This window comes from Pan troglodytes, chromosome 18 (genome assembly GCF_028858775.2).
Source record: "Pan troglodytes isolate AG18354 chromosome 18, NHGRI_mPanTro3-v2.0_pri, whole genome shotgun sequence".
In the NCBI taxonomy this organism is placed as follows: Eukaryota; Metazoa; Chordata; class Mammalia; order Primates; family Hominidae; genus Pan; species Pan troglodytes.
In genome coordinates, this window is record NC_072416.2 from 82153404 (window position 1) to 82169863 (window position 16460).

A 16460-nucleotide genomic window follows, 5' to 3' on the forward strand; every position below is an offset into this window, starting at 1 on the left:
GTTCAAGCAATTCTCATGCCTCAGCCTCCTGAGTAGCTGGGACTGCAGGTGTGTAACACCATGCCTGGCTGATTTTTGTATTTTTAGTAGAGACGGGGTTTTGTCACGTTGGCCAGGCTGGTCTTGAACTGCAGGTGTGTAACACCATGCCTGGCTGATTTTTGTATTTTTAGTAGAGAGGGGGTTTTGTCACGTTGGCCAGGCTGGTCTTGAACTCCTGGCCTCATGTGATCCACCTGCCTTAGCCTCCCAAAGTGCTGGGATGATAGGTGTGAGCCACCACAGCTAGCCTATTTTCTCTCTCTCTCTTTCTTTCTCTCTTTCTCTCATTCGTTCTTTTCTATTTTCTTTTCTTTTCTTTTTTTTTTGAGACCGAGTCTCGCTCTGTCACCCAGGCTGGAGTGCAGTGGCGAGATCTCAGCTCACTGCAACCTCTGCCTCCCAGGTTCAAGCGATTCTCCTGCCTCAGCCTCCCTAGTAGCTGGGATTACAGATGCCCACCACCACACCCAGCTAATTTTTGTATTTTTAGTTAGAGATGGGGTTTCACCATGTTGGCCAGGCTGGTCTTTAGGGTGATCCACCCGCCTCGGCCTCCAGGTGCTGGGATTGCAGGCTTGAGCCATGAAGCACGGCCTTATTTTATTTGTCAACACAGGATCTTGCTGTGTCCCCCAGGCTGGAGTATAGTGGCACCATTGTGGCTCACTGCAATCTCCAACTCAGGTTCAAGCAATTCTCCCACCTCAGCCTCCCAAGGAGCTGGGACTACAGGCATGTAGTCCCATCCACACCCAGCTTTTTTTTTTTTTTTTTTTGTACAGATGGGGTCTCGCCATGTTGGCCAGGCTGTTCTCAAACTCCTGGTCTCAGCAATCCTGCTGTGTCAGTCTCCCAAAGGGCTGGGATTACAGGCAGGAGCCACCGCACCCCAGCCCACTTTTGAAAATTAGAAAGCAGTTTAGGAAATGGCATATGGTTATAACTGCACTCTTGGCATCACATGCCGTAAGTGAAGGAACTGTAAAAATAAGCACCCGTCATTGCTTACGATCCAGCTTGAATCCTGAGGCTTGCCACCTCTCTGTTAAAAAGAGAGACTGGGAAATCAGAGAGGTGTTGAAGACAGTAGTAGCAAGTTGAGACTTTCTCAGGAGGACTGAAAGAGACGTGAAAGAGGAGTGGTTTTCTCACAATATCTGGTCTTGTGTTAGGCCTTGTTTGTGTGCTTGGAACCATGGGAATGCGTCTGGGGTCTCATCCTAGGTGGTGGCTGCTGTGTTAGGGCTGTGACCTGGTATTTAGAGAGGAGCGGCATTCTCGTGGCTCAGCAGTCCCATCCCCCGGGGACCACGAGCAACCCCCCCCCTTCCATTTGCTGTTTCAAGTTGAGACAAACCCTTCTTTGCTCAGTTCTTCCCAGAACAGCTGATGTGCTTGACACAGAAGAAAAAGAGAAAATGCCAATAGATGAGGGAAACAGCCAGGTGTCGGCACCCAAGCTCGATTGAGCCCTCAATTTTCCAGGCAGAGAGAGGTACCTCAGGACCAGGATATTGGTTTGCTGGGGGACTGGGGTTTGATCGTGTGTTTCTTCGTAGTTGAAGAGCTGGTCCTGATCAGATATGATTGTGAAGGTAACTCTGAGACACTGTTTCCCAAATGAGTTTGATCTGAGCATTTGCGCTGAATCACCTGGGAAAATTAAAATCCAGATTCCCGGGCTCCTGGCCATACTCACTGGCTAGAATCCCTGGACTGGAGCCCAGAACTCTGCACATGTGGTCAGTCTTGTGATTCTTGGGTGCCCTAGAATTAGCAGCCATCGCTGTGAAAAAAGCTGACACTTAGATTTCCTTGGTTTTCCTGTTACTATCTTGATGAAAAACTTGCTGTTTTTCTCCTGTCGCAGAACAGATAGTAGGGCTACGCGGTTTTCAGGGCTGACTTCCCGCACTGGGTCAGCTCCATCACGCATCAGCAGTTACACCCACCTGCCCCCATGGTGGGGACCTTACTCGGGGATGTTGTCAGACGGGGCAGCTTGTCGTGATACCTCTGTTCCACACATGCCCCTCCCTCGAACTTCCCCAAATCTCAGCTAGTTTGGCTCTAGGCTGTGGGTCCCTGAGGACTATCCTGTTTCCCAGCCCCAGGACAGTCTCCCAGGATGTCACCTCTAGCACAGGCTACTGGCTCAGACCCCAGCACCCGGGAGCCCTGAGCAACCCATCATGGTCTGAGGGATACATTTAATTTCCTGCTGCTTTATAGAGAAGCGATGACTGACACCATAAAGACTCTGCCAGCCTCTCCCCTCCCAAGGCGGGAGTCGAGTTTGCTCCCTCCGCACGGGGGAGAGCCTGGCTGAGTGTTCAAGGTTCACAAGAGACAAATTCCAGAATGCACCAAGACCGCGATGCGCAGAGACCAAGGGGGTGTTGGGGCCGTGCACAGGGCACTCTGTGTGTCTTTTGGGGGGAGTGTCTGTGTTTCTGTATGTGTGCCAGGAGCTTTTCAGCATCCTTTTGCATGGGAGGATTTGGTCATTCATTGAGCATTTTTTGCGTCCCTACTATGTGCTGGACACAGTGCAAGGTGAGCAGTGTGTGTGTGTGTGTGTGTGTGTGTCTGCCTGTGGCTAGCTGTGCCTGTCAGGGCACGCAGGGGTGTGTATGCACATGAGTATGCACAGGAGAGGGGTGTCCAGGGCCAGGAGATGGGGCCAGGCCCAGGTCAGGATCACAGTTTCTGTCCTGTTACATCCCGACTGTCAGTGTCTCTTTAGGTCTCGCTTTTATGTGTATGTGTTGGAGGCGGGTCTTGAAACCAGGTCCCCCACCCCAGAGGGCACCAAACATCAAATGGGCCTATCATGAGGGAGGGAGGGGGACTTGGTCACTCCACAGCTTGGACTCTACACGTGCCCGAAAGCTTCAAGCTGTTAGAGTGGGGGTGGGCCCCTGGCTCAGCCTCACCCTGGAACTGAATCTCTCGGGGAAAAGGCCTGGGCCGTGGGGTCCTAGAATGGAGCTGAATTCGAATCCCAGCTCTGCCCAGCTAGCTGCGTGGCCCTGGCTGAGTCACCTGCTTTAAAAACCTCATTTCCTCCTCTGTCAAAACAAAGGCCATGATGCAAGTTCTGTGCATGTGTGAGCCCACTGTCTTGCGTAATAAATGCCTGTGGAAGATGCTGGAAGTGGTAAGGGCCCTGAAGCCACCGCCATGGTCTGTGTGTGTTCCCATCCAAACTGCAGACAGAACCACATCAAACCCAGCCACAGCGCAGCACAGACCTGGTGTGGAAGCCCCACTCCCACCTCTGCCCCCAACCACAAGCTCATGGCTATGGAACAAGGCAAGAGCCTTCCATCTGGTGAGAGAAAGCGGGGGCCCTGGTGGGGGTACCGGCTGGGGGTCCCGAGGAGTTCTGAGAGTCCTCTGACAGGGACTGGGGAGATGAGCAAGTTTGACGCCCCTGGAGGGGCTGGGTGTTTCCATCTTCCCCCCGAAGCCCTCGTCCTGCCCACCACTGAAGTCTGTGTGTCTCTTTCTCTACCGCAGCCACGGAGAATGCAAAGGAAGAGGGTCTGGAAGCCCAGATCAGCCGCTTGGCAGAGCTGATTGGGAGGCTGGAGAGCAAAGTAAGCCCTGGCCTGATCACCGCGTCTGCTCCTTCCAACCCCTGAGGGAGTGCAGAGTTAGGCCTGGAGTTCAGGACAAAAGTCTGGGCTGCAGAGGGGCCAGGGAACCATGAAAAAGACATCCCCCAGGTGGGGCGTGGAGCTGCCGAGGACGAAGCTAAGGATCAAACCCCGGGGGATGCTCGTGTTGTTCAGGCCCAAGGAGGGGCGCCTGGGAAGAGAGAGTGTTGGGGGGTCTGGCGGGCCTGCAGGCAGCAGGAGCAGCTCCAGGAGCAGAGGGTGGTCAGCAGGGTCCCGTGTTGCAAGGCCCTAGCTTCAAGGAGACTTTGCTCTGAAGTGGCTGGAGCAGATATTGGCCGAAAGGCAGCCCCAGGATGAGAGAGAGACGTGATTGATTCGGGAGAGTTTCGAAACAAGGAAGGAAGTGACCAGCAGTAGCAAATGTATTAAGTGTGATATGGGACGTCCACTGGTGATAGAAAATGGCCCAGCCCTTACAGAAAACATTTTCAGATAATGTTTCGTGACTCGGGATAAGAGTGCTCACAATATGACCATTTGGTGGAAAGAAAAGTTTGTCTTAGGGCCTACAGACAGATGGGCTCAGGTATCAGTCAGAATTCTGGTTGTGCCACTTCATAGCTGTGTGACCCTGGGCCAGGGACTTGTCCTCTCTGAGGCTTAGATTCCTCCTCTGATAATCAAGAAAATAACCTGGAGCATGGGACCCCTCCCTCATAGGGGTGTCGTTAGGATGCACCAAAATGCTGTCTCCGGTGTAGCACAGGGCCTGGTGCTGTAGCTTGCATTTAATATTTAGCAATGTTAGCAATTATTATGAGGCATTCTGCTACCCAAACCTATCCACATGCACACAGCACACCCGTATACCCACATAAGCCAAGGTAACTGAGCTCTCAGAACCCTGGGCTTGAGGTGGTTTTATGTTTCTCCTACTTTTGTGTATTTTTTTTACACCCTTTGTAAAGGGTATTGCTACTTTTAGTTTGGGGGTTGTCAGGCATTCATGGGGGCAGGAACAAGGGGCTCCCCACATGGAGGGAGACAGAGGCTGACGTGGAATGAAGTCCGAGGGAGGAAGCTCAAACTTCCCCTCCTGCAGGGATGAGGCTGGGGTGGAGTTACCCCCTTCCCGAAGCCAGCTGCGGGAGCGGCTCGGAGGGGACCCCGTGGCCCGGTTGTCATAACAACTCAGCGGGCGCCTCGGGAGGGAGACTCTTTGAAGCTTATTTTTAGAGCACCGTCGCCCTAACAACCAGGCTGGCTGGTAACCACGGAGTACCTGGGCGTCCTGGAGACGGGGTGGGACCAGGTCCTCCTCCCCAGCCTCTAACTGGCCCGGGCGGTCAGCAGGGGCCAATCCGGGCCTGGCTTCAGGCTCCGCCCTTCACCGGCCAACCTGAGCTGCCTCTGGGCTGGAAGGATGGAGGTTCTAGGGGCCCCTGGCTGGGAGAAGAATGGGGCAGATCCAGGGGCCACAGTGCGTCTCATCCTCCTCCTATGGCTTTTCCAGCCCCAGCCCTGCAGGACCCCTCACGTATGCTTGTAAAACCATGGAAACAGACTTGTTCCTGGCAGGCACACCTTCACCACTTACCAAGGCGTGTTCGTGCTGTGTGCCCCCAGAAGGCAGTACACCCTTGCCAGGATCAGCTACTACAGAGCCCAGTGCAAAATGAGCGTGCAAGGTCCCTTGCTCAAACATTTAGAACGTCACGGTGGTGACTACACAGACTCATCCACCTGCTGCTGTTTTCCTTATTAGCCGGCGTGCTTTACCTGTGCCCTGTGTGACTCCCGTAGATGGTCTGTCCTCATGGAGGATGGACAGAGATAGCCACAGAGGTGGTTAGTGGGGTGCCCAAGCTAAAGGAAGCAGCAGCATGAGCCTGTGTGTCAGGTAGAGACACTGGGTTCAGACCCACGCTCTGACACTTACATGGCTTTCGTGCCTTTAGAGCCGGGGTTCTCTGCCGTGACATAGTGACTGTTGCTCTTCTGTGAGGGCTTAGCCCTGTGTGGGCACCAGTCGTGGGTGAACAGAGCAGATGTGGTTCCTGGAGACTGAACCTTACAGTGGGGCAGCACCTTCCCTGGGGCGTCTGGAAGATTGTGTATTTGTAAACCATCTAGCTCAGAGTCTGGGGAAGACCAGAGAGAACAGTTCACCCCCTTAGATCCCTGAGGTGCTGGGGGTTATGATTTGGGGTGAATTCTAAGTTACAGGGAATCTAAGGGCTGTTGCTCATCATCGTGGCAAACCCCAGCATCTTGGACTCAGACCTCTGGAGTCCCCATTGTTGCCTCTCCCAAGCCATCCTCACCCCAGCAACATGTTCTAGGCCCCCCTTAGGCCCTCTGCAGTGGATCACCTGGGCTTTTCTGCCTCCCATTGCCCCCCAGATGCCAGGGCCAGAGGGAGTCTCTGCCACTTCCTAGCGTTGGTCTCCCAGCCCTGTGCAACAGGGCCGGGTCCCTGGGAGCTCCCAACAGCCCCAGGGATCGCAGAGCTCCTGGCCCCCGGGGCGGAGTGGGGCTCTGGGTCTAGCATCACTGCGTGCTGGATTGTTTCAGGCACTGTGGTTCGACCTGCAGCAGCGCCTGTCAGATGAAGATGGCACCAACATGGTGAGGCCCCTTCCCACCTCTCTTCTGGGACCACATCCCTACCCACGCCAGGACTGCGAAGATCCAAGTGGCTCAATGCCCCTGACCCCGCTCTCCCTGCTTGGGACCACCATGAGGGGAGATGTTGCCCAGCGCTTGGCACCCAGACCCTGCCCTGGCACAGGAGCCACCCCACTGACTCCGGGGGTATTTCTTGAGGCTCCCTGGCCCTTTTTTTTTTTGAGACGGAGTCTTGCTGTATTTCCCAGGCTGGAGTGCAGTGGTGCGATGTCAGCTCACTGCAACCTCTGCCTCCTGGGTTCAAGCAATTCTCCTGCCTCAGCCTCCTGAGTAGCTGGGATTACAGGTGTGTGCCACCACGCCTGGCTAATTTTTTTTTGTATTTTTAGTAGAGACCAACAGGGTTTCACCATGTTGGTCAGGCTGGTCTCAAACTCCTATCCTCATGATCCGCCCACCTTGGCCTCCTAAAGTGCTGAAATTACAGGCGTGAGCCACCACCCCTGGCCGAGAGGCTCCTGGACTTTGATCCAAAAAAGGTTTGGCGTAGAGCAAAGTGATCAGCCAGTGATGTGAAAATGCTGAGTCCGAGTCCATCAACTATGAGTTTTTCTTGTCAGTGGATGTGCTGTGTCTCCAGGCCCTGGAGGCTGTGCAGGTGGTTGTGGACATGGATGGGGCCTCTGTAAACAACCTCGTCTGTTTTCCCCATTTGTGGGGGCTACTTCTGCACTGGGCTCTTGAGGTTCTAGTCCTTTCTTAGCCGATTTTTAGTCCATTCTTATACATTCATGGGTAAGAATGAAAAGTGGGGGAGGGTTATTTTATTTTGACCAAGGAAGGGAGGTCATGGGGGCCGGATGGAGTGTTTAGGGAGAAGGCCTGATGTGGAGCCCCACACTGACTCCTGCTGTGCCCTGCAGCATCTGCAGCTGGTCCGGCAGGAGATGGCCGTGTGCCCCGAGCAACTGAGCGAGTTTCTGGACTCTCTGCGCCAGTATCTGCAGGGGACCACTGGAGTGAGGAACTGCTTCCAGTGAGTGAGCTGCCGAGGCGTGGGTGGGATGGTGGCAGGGAGCACTGCCTGGCAGTGGAGGAACAGGGCAGGACTAGGCTTACCCCTAAGTAGTACAAGTCGCACCCCAGGGACACACACAACTGGATGCATAAGAACTGGATTCAGGTCTCTACTGAGGTTCCTCCCAGCCAAGCAAATGTGGCAGGCGTCTTCCTCCCTGGCATCAGCTTACTCATCTGTAAAGGGGGGCCACCCACAGGACTCCTTGCTGGGGTGATCATGAGTGCATATACAATCAAGTGTGTGAATCTCAAGTGTGAAGGGCTCCAGCTGGGCCTGGTGTGCTCTGTGCGCTCTGTCAGCCTCAGCTGCTGCTCTCACAGGGGTTGCTGCACACTTAACACCAGGCCCAGAATGTATTATTTGCTCAGTTAACAACCGAGGAAGGAAAGGAGAGTCGGTGAGACTGAAGGGAAATGCCCAAGCAATGTAGTTGCCATTCTCCCCCTCCTCCCACGATGTGCAGAGATGTCCAGGGGAGGGCAAGCGGCCTTACCTTCAAATTCCCGTTCCTCCCCCCAGGCTGATGTAGCTCCTTGGTAAAGCTAAGCCATGCGGCCATGGCCAGAGTGGAGGGATCTGCAGAAGACAACAGCCCTTTGTTGTTGCTGGTAGTGGCCCCCTGCCCCCCGTTTCTGCACCAAGGCTCTGCCCTAACTCCTTTTCCAGGGCTTTCTTCCATCCCCAGAGCACACACTCATTCACCCCGTTGCCTGGGGACATGGCTGTGAACAAGGCAGGCCAGGTCCTAGCACAGGGTCATCGGGAGGGGTCTTCTTGGGCCCCCTGTCCACTGAGGCTTGAGTGACAACAGCCTGACCTGTAGCACTACGGGAGGAGTAGCCTGGGCAGGAGTGTGGTCGTTCCCGAGACCCGGGGTGGCCACAAGGGGCCATGCTTGAGTAAGTAGCCAGGATGGTGGGCAGGACCCACTCCCCTCCAGAAGGAAGGACTGCACAGGAGCAGGGGCCAGACTTGATCTTTTTCCATTACGTGAATAAGTGGGAGGCTCCAGGGTGAAGTAGGGCCACCCCGATGCACTGTGGATGTAGAGGCTCTGGTTTGTTGAGTTGGAGACAGCAAGCCTGGAGAGCCAGGTGAGATTCTACTTCTCAGGCACGGTGCACCTAAAGCTGCATGGAGGTGTGTCTGCCCCAAGATGGAATCCAGCCCGGCCCCTCCCTCCAGGCTGAGCATTGTAGCCCCTCCTCCCCAGCTTTTGGCCCCCCCTTTATGGTCACTTGGGGCTTCCTCATTGTAGTGCACTTGCAGAGAGGATGCTGGGGCGGCATAGACTATCTGTGCCTTTAAAATGAGGTGAGTGCAGGCCCCTGGGTCCCATAGAGCAACGGGGGACTTGCCTGCAGCCCCTTCCTCTGTGGCCCAACACCCCCTCCCCTCCAGCCTCCTCTGGTCAGGTCAGGTACACTGCAGTGGGGGTGTAGCAAGGATTAAATGAGAGGACAAATAGAAGGAAGATGCTTTGATTTTTAAAGATAAGGTTTTTTTTGTTTGTTTTGTTTTTTTTGAGACCGAATCTTACTTCATTGCCCAGGCAGGAGTGTGAGTGTAGTAGTGGAAGCTCAGCTCACTGCAACCTCTCCCCAGGGGGTTTAAGTGAGTGTCATGCCTCAGCGTCCTGTATTGCTGGGATTACAGGCATGTGCCACCAGGCCCAGCAAGTTTTTGTTTTGTTTTTTTTTTAAGAGACAGACAGTGTTTTGCCATGTTGGCTAGGCTGGTCTTGAACTCCTGACCTCAAGTAATCCACCTGCTTCGACCCCTCAAGACTTCCCAAAGAATTTTGTTTAAATAAGTGTTCACATTTTAACGTGACATTTCAGCTGGGCACAGTGGCTGAAGTTTGCAATCCTGTCACTTTGGGAAGCCAAGGTGAGAAGACTGCCTGAGCCCAGGAGTTCAAGACCAGCATGGCAGCATGGGGTACGTAGCAAGACCCCATCTCTATTAGGATAGTTTTTGAATTAGGCCGAGTGGTGCACACCTCTAGTCCCCGCTACTTGGAAGGCTGAAGTGATTGTGCCACTGTACTCCAGCCTGGGCAACACAGTGAGACCCTGTCTCAAAAGAAAAACTACATTGCATTGATTCTATTTAACAAATAGCTGTTGGCCACTACAAGAAGCCAGGCCTTATTCCCTTTCGTGGGGTCACCCTGTCGAGTCTCGATGGAGGTCAAGACAGGAAGAAACGTTGAAGGCAGCCGTTGTGTATAGTGGTGGGCCTCAGGCCACCCCAGGGCAACAGCACTGAGGTGGCCTTGGTTGAGCTCCAGCCTCCCCCAACCATCTCCTGTTGCAGCATCACTGCCGTGAGGCTCTCGGATGGCTTCACCTTTGTCATCTATGAGTTCTGGGAGACAGAGGAGGCGTGGAAGAGGTGAGATTCTGGGTCCCCACAGCAGGTGAGGGGGACAGAGGGAAGTGCGGGGGCTGTCTTCCTGGAGCCAGGCATCCTTGGTGGGGAGGGTAATGCTGAGTCCAGTGAGCAGATTCCTGAGGCATCTAACCCCTGGCATGCTTGCCTCAGTAAACCCCGGTGGAGGCAGGAGCTCTTGGGGGGTAGTGAGAGCCCCCACCACACTCAGCTGGGCTCTCCTGCTTTCCCCAGGGTTGCTTCTGTGCCCCTAGAGCACCTTGTGCTCCTGGAACACCCCTGGGGGCCGAGGCACTGCCTTCTTTACCACCCTGTAGAGTTGAGGGCCTGACCTAGAAGGTAACTCAGTCCCCAGTCGTTCGAGTGACTAACCTCCCCTCCAGCTGAGTGCCTGGTAGGAGGGATGGAGATGGGGTAGGGTGTCAGCAGCTCTGATGGGGCTTAGGCCTTTGTCCTCTGCTCAGCGCACATCTGGGACAGGGTGGAGACTATTTCTGATGCGCCAGACCCCACAGGCAGGAAGTGGGGCCTAGGGGTAGCCCATGCCCCCATCTCCTGCTTCCCTGGTAAACACTCACGGTTTGCTGACAAACTCAGGACCCCAGTGGGAACAGGGGCAGTCATGAGAAGTGAGGGTGTCCCCTCCCTGTCCATACTTCAGTGACTCATAAAACGAGGGACTAAAACCCTTCGCAGCTTCTGTGTTGTCATGGGTCCCAGGCAGAGGATGGCCCCACTCCTCCTCCTAGCGTAAAGGGGGAGGTGGAGGCTCTGTGCAGTCAGTAGGGGGATCCCGCTGCCCATATATAGCTCACAGGGAGGGAAAAGAGAAGCTCACTGCCCACCCCAGAGATTCCCCAGAGTCAGCCTCCCTGGATAGCCCCTCACCTTCCCACAAAGGCTCTGAGTGCAAAGACCCCCCCCCCCCCGTGCTTATTGATAAGCTCCCCATTTTGGGCAGAGCTAGGATTAACAGGGGATCCACACGTGGAGCTCCACTCCTGCCACCCCTGACTAACACATGTCCCTGCGTCACAGGCACCTGCAGAGCCCCGTGTGTAAGGCATTCCGGCACGTCAAGGTGGACACACTGAGCCAGCCTGAGGCCCTGTCCAGGATCTTGGTGCCAGGTAGGAAGCGAAGGCCTGGAACTGCAGTGGCCGCCTGACTGGAGAGAAGGGCAAGAGCCTGCCCCGTATCTCCCGGGGACTTGCCTGCTTGCTGTGGGCCCACTGTCAGCTCCTGCCACCAATGCCAGGCTGAGAGCCAGCCCTGAGGTGGCCCCACATACAGGTATGCCGGCCAGAGCTTGCACCAGAGCACCCCCTCCATGGCCCCCTACTTCCAGCCAGACTGACTTTCCCTTCCCAGGTGTGTGGTTTGCACCTGGGTGACCAGCAAGGACCTGTGTGTCACACAAGGACTCAAAGCCATCCCCGTACCTGCCATTCAAGATGACCACCACCAGCTACGAGGCTGCCCACGTTCGCACTCCTTCCCTCTAACGTGTCTCTCTCCTTCTAGCTGCTTGGTGCACGGTGGGACGGGACTAACAGCCTCCCAGAGGCCCGTGGAGGAGCCCCCCAGCCCCTTCTGCTTGTGAAGGAAATCCCCTGTTTTCTAGAAACTTTGGTGCAGAAGCTTCTTTTCAATCTGTCCTCCGCAAGAAGGTGTTTCCCTGTTAAGTGAAGGAGGCCTCCCCTGCCCCCACCTTCGAAGGCAGAGCAGTGTCTGTGCTGCCAGGTCCTGGTGAAGCCCAAGGTTGAAGGGGGCAGCTTCCTGGAGCCAGCACCCCCGCCTCCTGGTCCTGGCCTCTCCCCCACCCCTCACCCAGCCACGCATGACCCACACTGACCACACCCTGCCCTCTTCGGTGACATTCTTCTACCTAGTAGGAGTCATGCCCCTGTAGTGCCCAACCTAGCCAGGTAGCCACCACTGTGCCCAGGCGCCAAATAAACCCTGGTTGGGAAGGGCTGTGTGCTCTGTGTCTGTTTCCTCGTTGACAACAGCAGGGGGCCAGGGACCCTTCAAGTGCTCCCAGCCTCAGTTTTCTGAAGCATGAAATGGTGGTGGTCACTCTATGCAGTATTTGGTAACTAGGCTCATGCCTCTTCAGGAGCTCAGCACCACACCTACCCTCAGGTCAGTAATTCAAAGGACTGGGCACCACTGTCAAAGTCACAGTCAGGGTAGATGACTGACAGACAGACAGACAAAATCCAGCAAAGAAAAAGGCTCCCGGAGTGGGGCCCAGGCACGGGGCTACCAGTAAAGGCCCATAGCACTGAACCCTCCCAGCATATCTGCAGATATATATCTGCAGATATGAGCATCACCAATCAGGGATGCAGTCCTGAGTCTTACTGGGGTTCGGTGACGCATACACGCTGACACCTCATGGCTCAACACCCCACCATAAATCACATGGTTGGCCCAGACCATGCAGTGTGGCTCAACACAGACACTGTCACCAGGCAGGACGCTCCAGGGACGGGTGAATGCCTCCTGGCACGTCTGTGCATTAGCCATTCAACACAGCAGGAGACCCCGCCTATCAACTGGAAATCATGTCTTAAGTCTTAATCCTGGAAGCTCTGTTACTTCTTCCTCTTTCTCAGTCCGGGTTAGCAGGAAACAAGTCACTCACAGCCCAGTGCAGTGGCTCAACCTGTCATCCCAGCACTTTGGGAGGCCGAGGCTGGTGGAACACCTGAGGTCAAGAGTTTGAAACCATCCTGGCCAACACAGTGAAACTTTGTCTCTACTAAAAATATAAACATGAGCTGGGTATGATGGTACATGCCTGTAATCCCAGCCACTTGGGAGGCTGAGGCAGGAGAATCGCTTGAACCCAGGAGGTGGAGATTGCAGTGAGCCCAGATCACACAACTACACCCTGGGCAACAGACTGAGACTGTCTCAAAAAAAAAAAAAAAAACAAATCACACACAAAAGTTCAAAGGACAAAGAGAATGGTGGGTCCCTCTCCTAAAACAGGGCAGAGCCAAGACCACAGGCCAGGGCACAGGTGGGAGCCCTGAGGGGAAGGGGCAGGATCCAGAATGGGCACCTTTCTACCTCCCGCACAGAGCCTGGAGGGCTGGCCAGCGCCACATGTGGTTATTAACACTCACCACCCAGCAAGGTCCCTGCCCACACTGTCCAGCCCCCTGTGCTTGCCGGGAGCTTTGAAACCCTGCTCCCAGGGCAGGTCCCTCCCCCTTGGGTACTGCCACCTCCTGCGGGGTTGATGCCCGCCGCTACAAAACCAGCAAAACACGACATGAGTTTGTAGGAAAAGAAAAGGGGTTCAAGAACCATCTATATGTCTCCAAGCCGAATGTCCCTATACCAGCCTCTCAGGGCCTGTTTTCTCACCTGTAATGTGGGGAAAAGACCCCTCCCTTGAAGGATCAGGGGCTTCACTGCCTGGCGCACGAGAATGCCACTTACAGGCTCCTGCTGCCCCACCCACAAGGCTGGTACATTCCAACCAGCTCAGCTATTTTAAGAACAACATTCTGAGGGGCTAAGGCTTTCTGGGGTACAACTGAGGAACCTCCTTTAGCCGGGCCTGTTCCCCTCCCACATGTCACATCTGCCCAGGCCTCCATGGGGGGTGATATCTCTGCTGATTGCAGCCCACGTGCACTGAAAGCCTTCGGGGGCCCCCTCAGAACCTGAGTGGCCGGGGATGGGCTCTGACAAGAACATGTTTCAACCCTAAAAGCTCTAAGAGCTCCCGCTTAATTCACACTTCAGAGCCTGGCACAGTCAAGCACTTGGCAGGCCCATCTCCCTCCATGCTGCCTATGCTGTCCTGCTCTTGGCAGCTGGGGAGATGGAGACAGAGAGGGCAAGCAACTCACCAGAGGTCACACAGCAAGTAAGTGGCTCAAGTCAGATCGAAACCCAGAGTTCTGTGCCTAACCCCTGCGCCACACAGCATCAACCCGTGAGGAAGAACGGCTTCAGATTAACTCATTAAGATCAGAATCAGATTCCTCCAAATGCTAATGGCGAAGTACCGTATCCCACAGAAGTACTGTATCCCAGCAATTCCACTTCTACGGATATACTCTACCTGAAATGGAAAAGGCATCCACTCGCTCACTCGGCGCATGTACTCATAACGGCACTATTCACAACAGCCACAAGGTAGAAACTATCCAAATACTCATCAGCTGATGAAGGCATAAACAAATGCAGTCTCTCCAAACAGCTTAGCATTCAGTCATCATCAGGAGCAAAGGACTGGGCCGTCGGTGACTCGAAAACCCCACACTGAGTGAAGGCAGGCGGACACAACAGACGGCGTCTAATATTCCACTTACATGAAACGTCCAGAATAAGCAAATCCACGTAGACGGAAAGCACAGAGTGGCTGCCTCTAGGATGGGGAAGAGGAAAAGGGGAGGGATGGCTCATGGGCAGGGGGCTTTCCTCGGGATGGAATGTTCTAGAACTAGAGGGAAGTGATGGTGACGTAGCATTGCAAATGTACTAAAGGCCACTGAATCCTATGCTTTCAGATGGTTAGTTTTACGCTATGTGAGTTGCATTTCAATGTTTAAGAATCTCAAAAATCACTCTCAAAAACAGTTCACCATCTGTACTTAGCCGGTAGAGCTGCATACTCACCAGGCCCGGTTCAAAACCTGCCACTTGTCCCTGGGAGGCATCTGTGGGTGGGCAACTCCCCCTGAGGTGCTTAGGGCCAGCAGTGCCCTGGGCTGGGCCCCTGAGCCAAGGGAAAGAGGTCTGCCCTGCAGCCTACCATGCTCAGAGCAGGAGCACAAGGCATTTGCACTATGAAGCATCACCGGGCCATGTTCAAAGCTGTTACTTCTGACTCTCCACAGACACACAGCTGTCACCCTTGGCCAGGTGCTGCAACAGGACACACACTGTGTCAAGGGCTTTGGAAGGACCTCAGCTCAGACTCACAGCCATCCTGGGAGGGAGGGGCTGCCCACAGCTTCATTTTGAAAAACGACAAAAAGGTCTGAACTGGGAGGCTGGAAAACATCCAGAGGAAGGGTGCTGAGGCAGAGGAGAGCACTGGCAGGGATTTCCTGCAGTCACAACCCTAGGAACAGGCTTTGCTGAGGCCACACAGCTGGTAAGTGGCAGGCAGAGTCAAGTCATCCACCAGCCCCAGAGCCCATGTGCTGGAAGCCCTACACATTGTCACCTGGCCCCTGAGGACATCTGGCTGGAAGGTGACATCCCAGCTTCTACCACTGTGATTGCATGAGCTGCATCCTTGCATTATGATAATTTGCAGACAGTCATGGGAGGATCACATCGACCTGTCATAGAATCGAGATAGAAGCCTTTGTCCTGATTAGTGATATTCAGTCACCCCTTAAAGAGCCCCACTATCACCTCTTAGCATTGAGTGCCAGTGCACTTGCCTCCTGAGGTGCTTTCTTGCTTTGGGATGAGTCCTCACCTCCTCATACTTCCCTTTTCCCCTTGGCTCCCAGGAAACTCAGGTACCCCTTGCCAATCACGACCTTGGTCTTCTGGGAATAAAGCTACATTGCTTGGGTCTCCATTGTATGTGACGTATCCCATCAGCTACTCTGGATCCATCATCGTCTTTAATCCTCACAAGAGACCTGCTTTGTACAGAGTAACCCTGCTCCATTTTGCTGGTAGGGAAACTGATTCTGCAAGAAGGTTCACACACTTCCCAAGGCTTTGAGATAGCAAATGGCAGACCCAGTGTTCAAAACCAACGGTCCAACTCCAAAGCTACTTCACACACAGCCTTCTTTGATGGCATGACCCTCACCCCACCACACTTTCATATCTCAGAACTCTCCATAAATAGTACTAGCACAGCCCCAGCCTTCCTGGCCAGGGACACAGAGCCCTTTAGGAAGCAGGCAGGTATAAATAAGAAATGAATGACTATTCAGCCTCACTTCTCACTCCAGGGTGATAAATTCTCCATTACAGCAATCTGGGCTCAGTGCAGTGGCTCATGCCTGTAATTACAACACTTTGGGAGGCCGAGGTGGGAGGACTGCTTGAGGCCAGGAGTTCGTGACCAGCCTGGGCAAACATAGTAAGACCCTGACACTATAAAAAAAAAAAATACACAAAAATTAGCTGGGCATGGTGGTGTATGCCTGTGGTCCCAGCTACTCAGGAGGCTGAGGAAGGAGGATTACTTGAGCCTGGGAGTTGGAGGCTGCAGTGAGCAGTGATAGTGCCACTGCACTGTAGCCTCAGTAACACAGTGAGACCCTCTCCCAAAAAAAAAAAAAAAAGAGGCCTGGCATGGTGGCTAACACCTGTAATCCCAGTACTTTGGGAGGCTGAGGCAGGTGGATCACCTGAGGTCAGGAGTTCAAGACCAGCCTGACCAACATGGCAAAACCCCGTCTCTACTAAAAATACAAAAATTAGCCAGGCATGGTGTCAGGTGTCTGTAATCCCAGACTGAGTCAGGAGAATTGCTTGAATCCAGGACAGGGAGGTTGCAGTGAGCTGAGATCATGCCACTGCACTCCAGCCTGGCGACAGAGTGAGACTCCATCAAAAAAAAAAAAAAATAGAGCAATCTGCCCGCACGTGTCCCAATTCCCAAGGCCCTTGCCTGGGAAGATGCTGTGGCCCTTGAACATAGGGTGTGACAGGTCACGGTGGGGTTGGTCAGACATTGAAGAAGGGTCCTG

At 54.2% G+C, this 16460-nt stretch overlaps 1 protein-coding gene across 4 annotated transcripts in view; it reads left to right on the forward strand.

Moving 5' to 3' along the window:
• Positions 1-11741, forward strand: part of NECAB2 (N-terminal EF-hand calcium binding protein 2) — a 34472-nt gene extending 22731 nt beyond the window's left edge. For 2 of the 4 annotated variants that reach the window (XM_001150555.5, XM_024349975.2), the window contains 7 exons: positions 3258-3376; positions 3565-3644; positions 6240-6293; positions 7217-7329; positions 9694-9771; positions 10807-10898; positions 11293-11741. In XM_001150555.5, coding sequence (XP_001150555.1) covers positions 3258-3376; positions 3565-3644; positions 6240-6293; positions 7217-7329; positions 9694-9771; positions 10807-10898; positions 11293-11321 — 565 coding nt within the window. In that variant the 3' untranslated portion in view covers positions 11322-11741. The remainder of the gene's footprint in view (positions 1-3257; positions 3377-3564; positions 3645-6239; positions 6294-7216; positions 7330-9693; positions 9772-10806; positions 10899-11292) is intronic. The other 2 variants (XM_016930261.3, XM_016930262.3) reach the window with 2 other exon arrangements.
• Positions 11742-16460: the final 4719 nt, after the last annotated feature.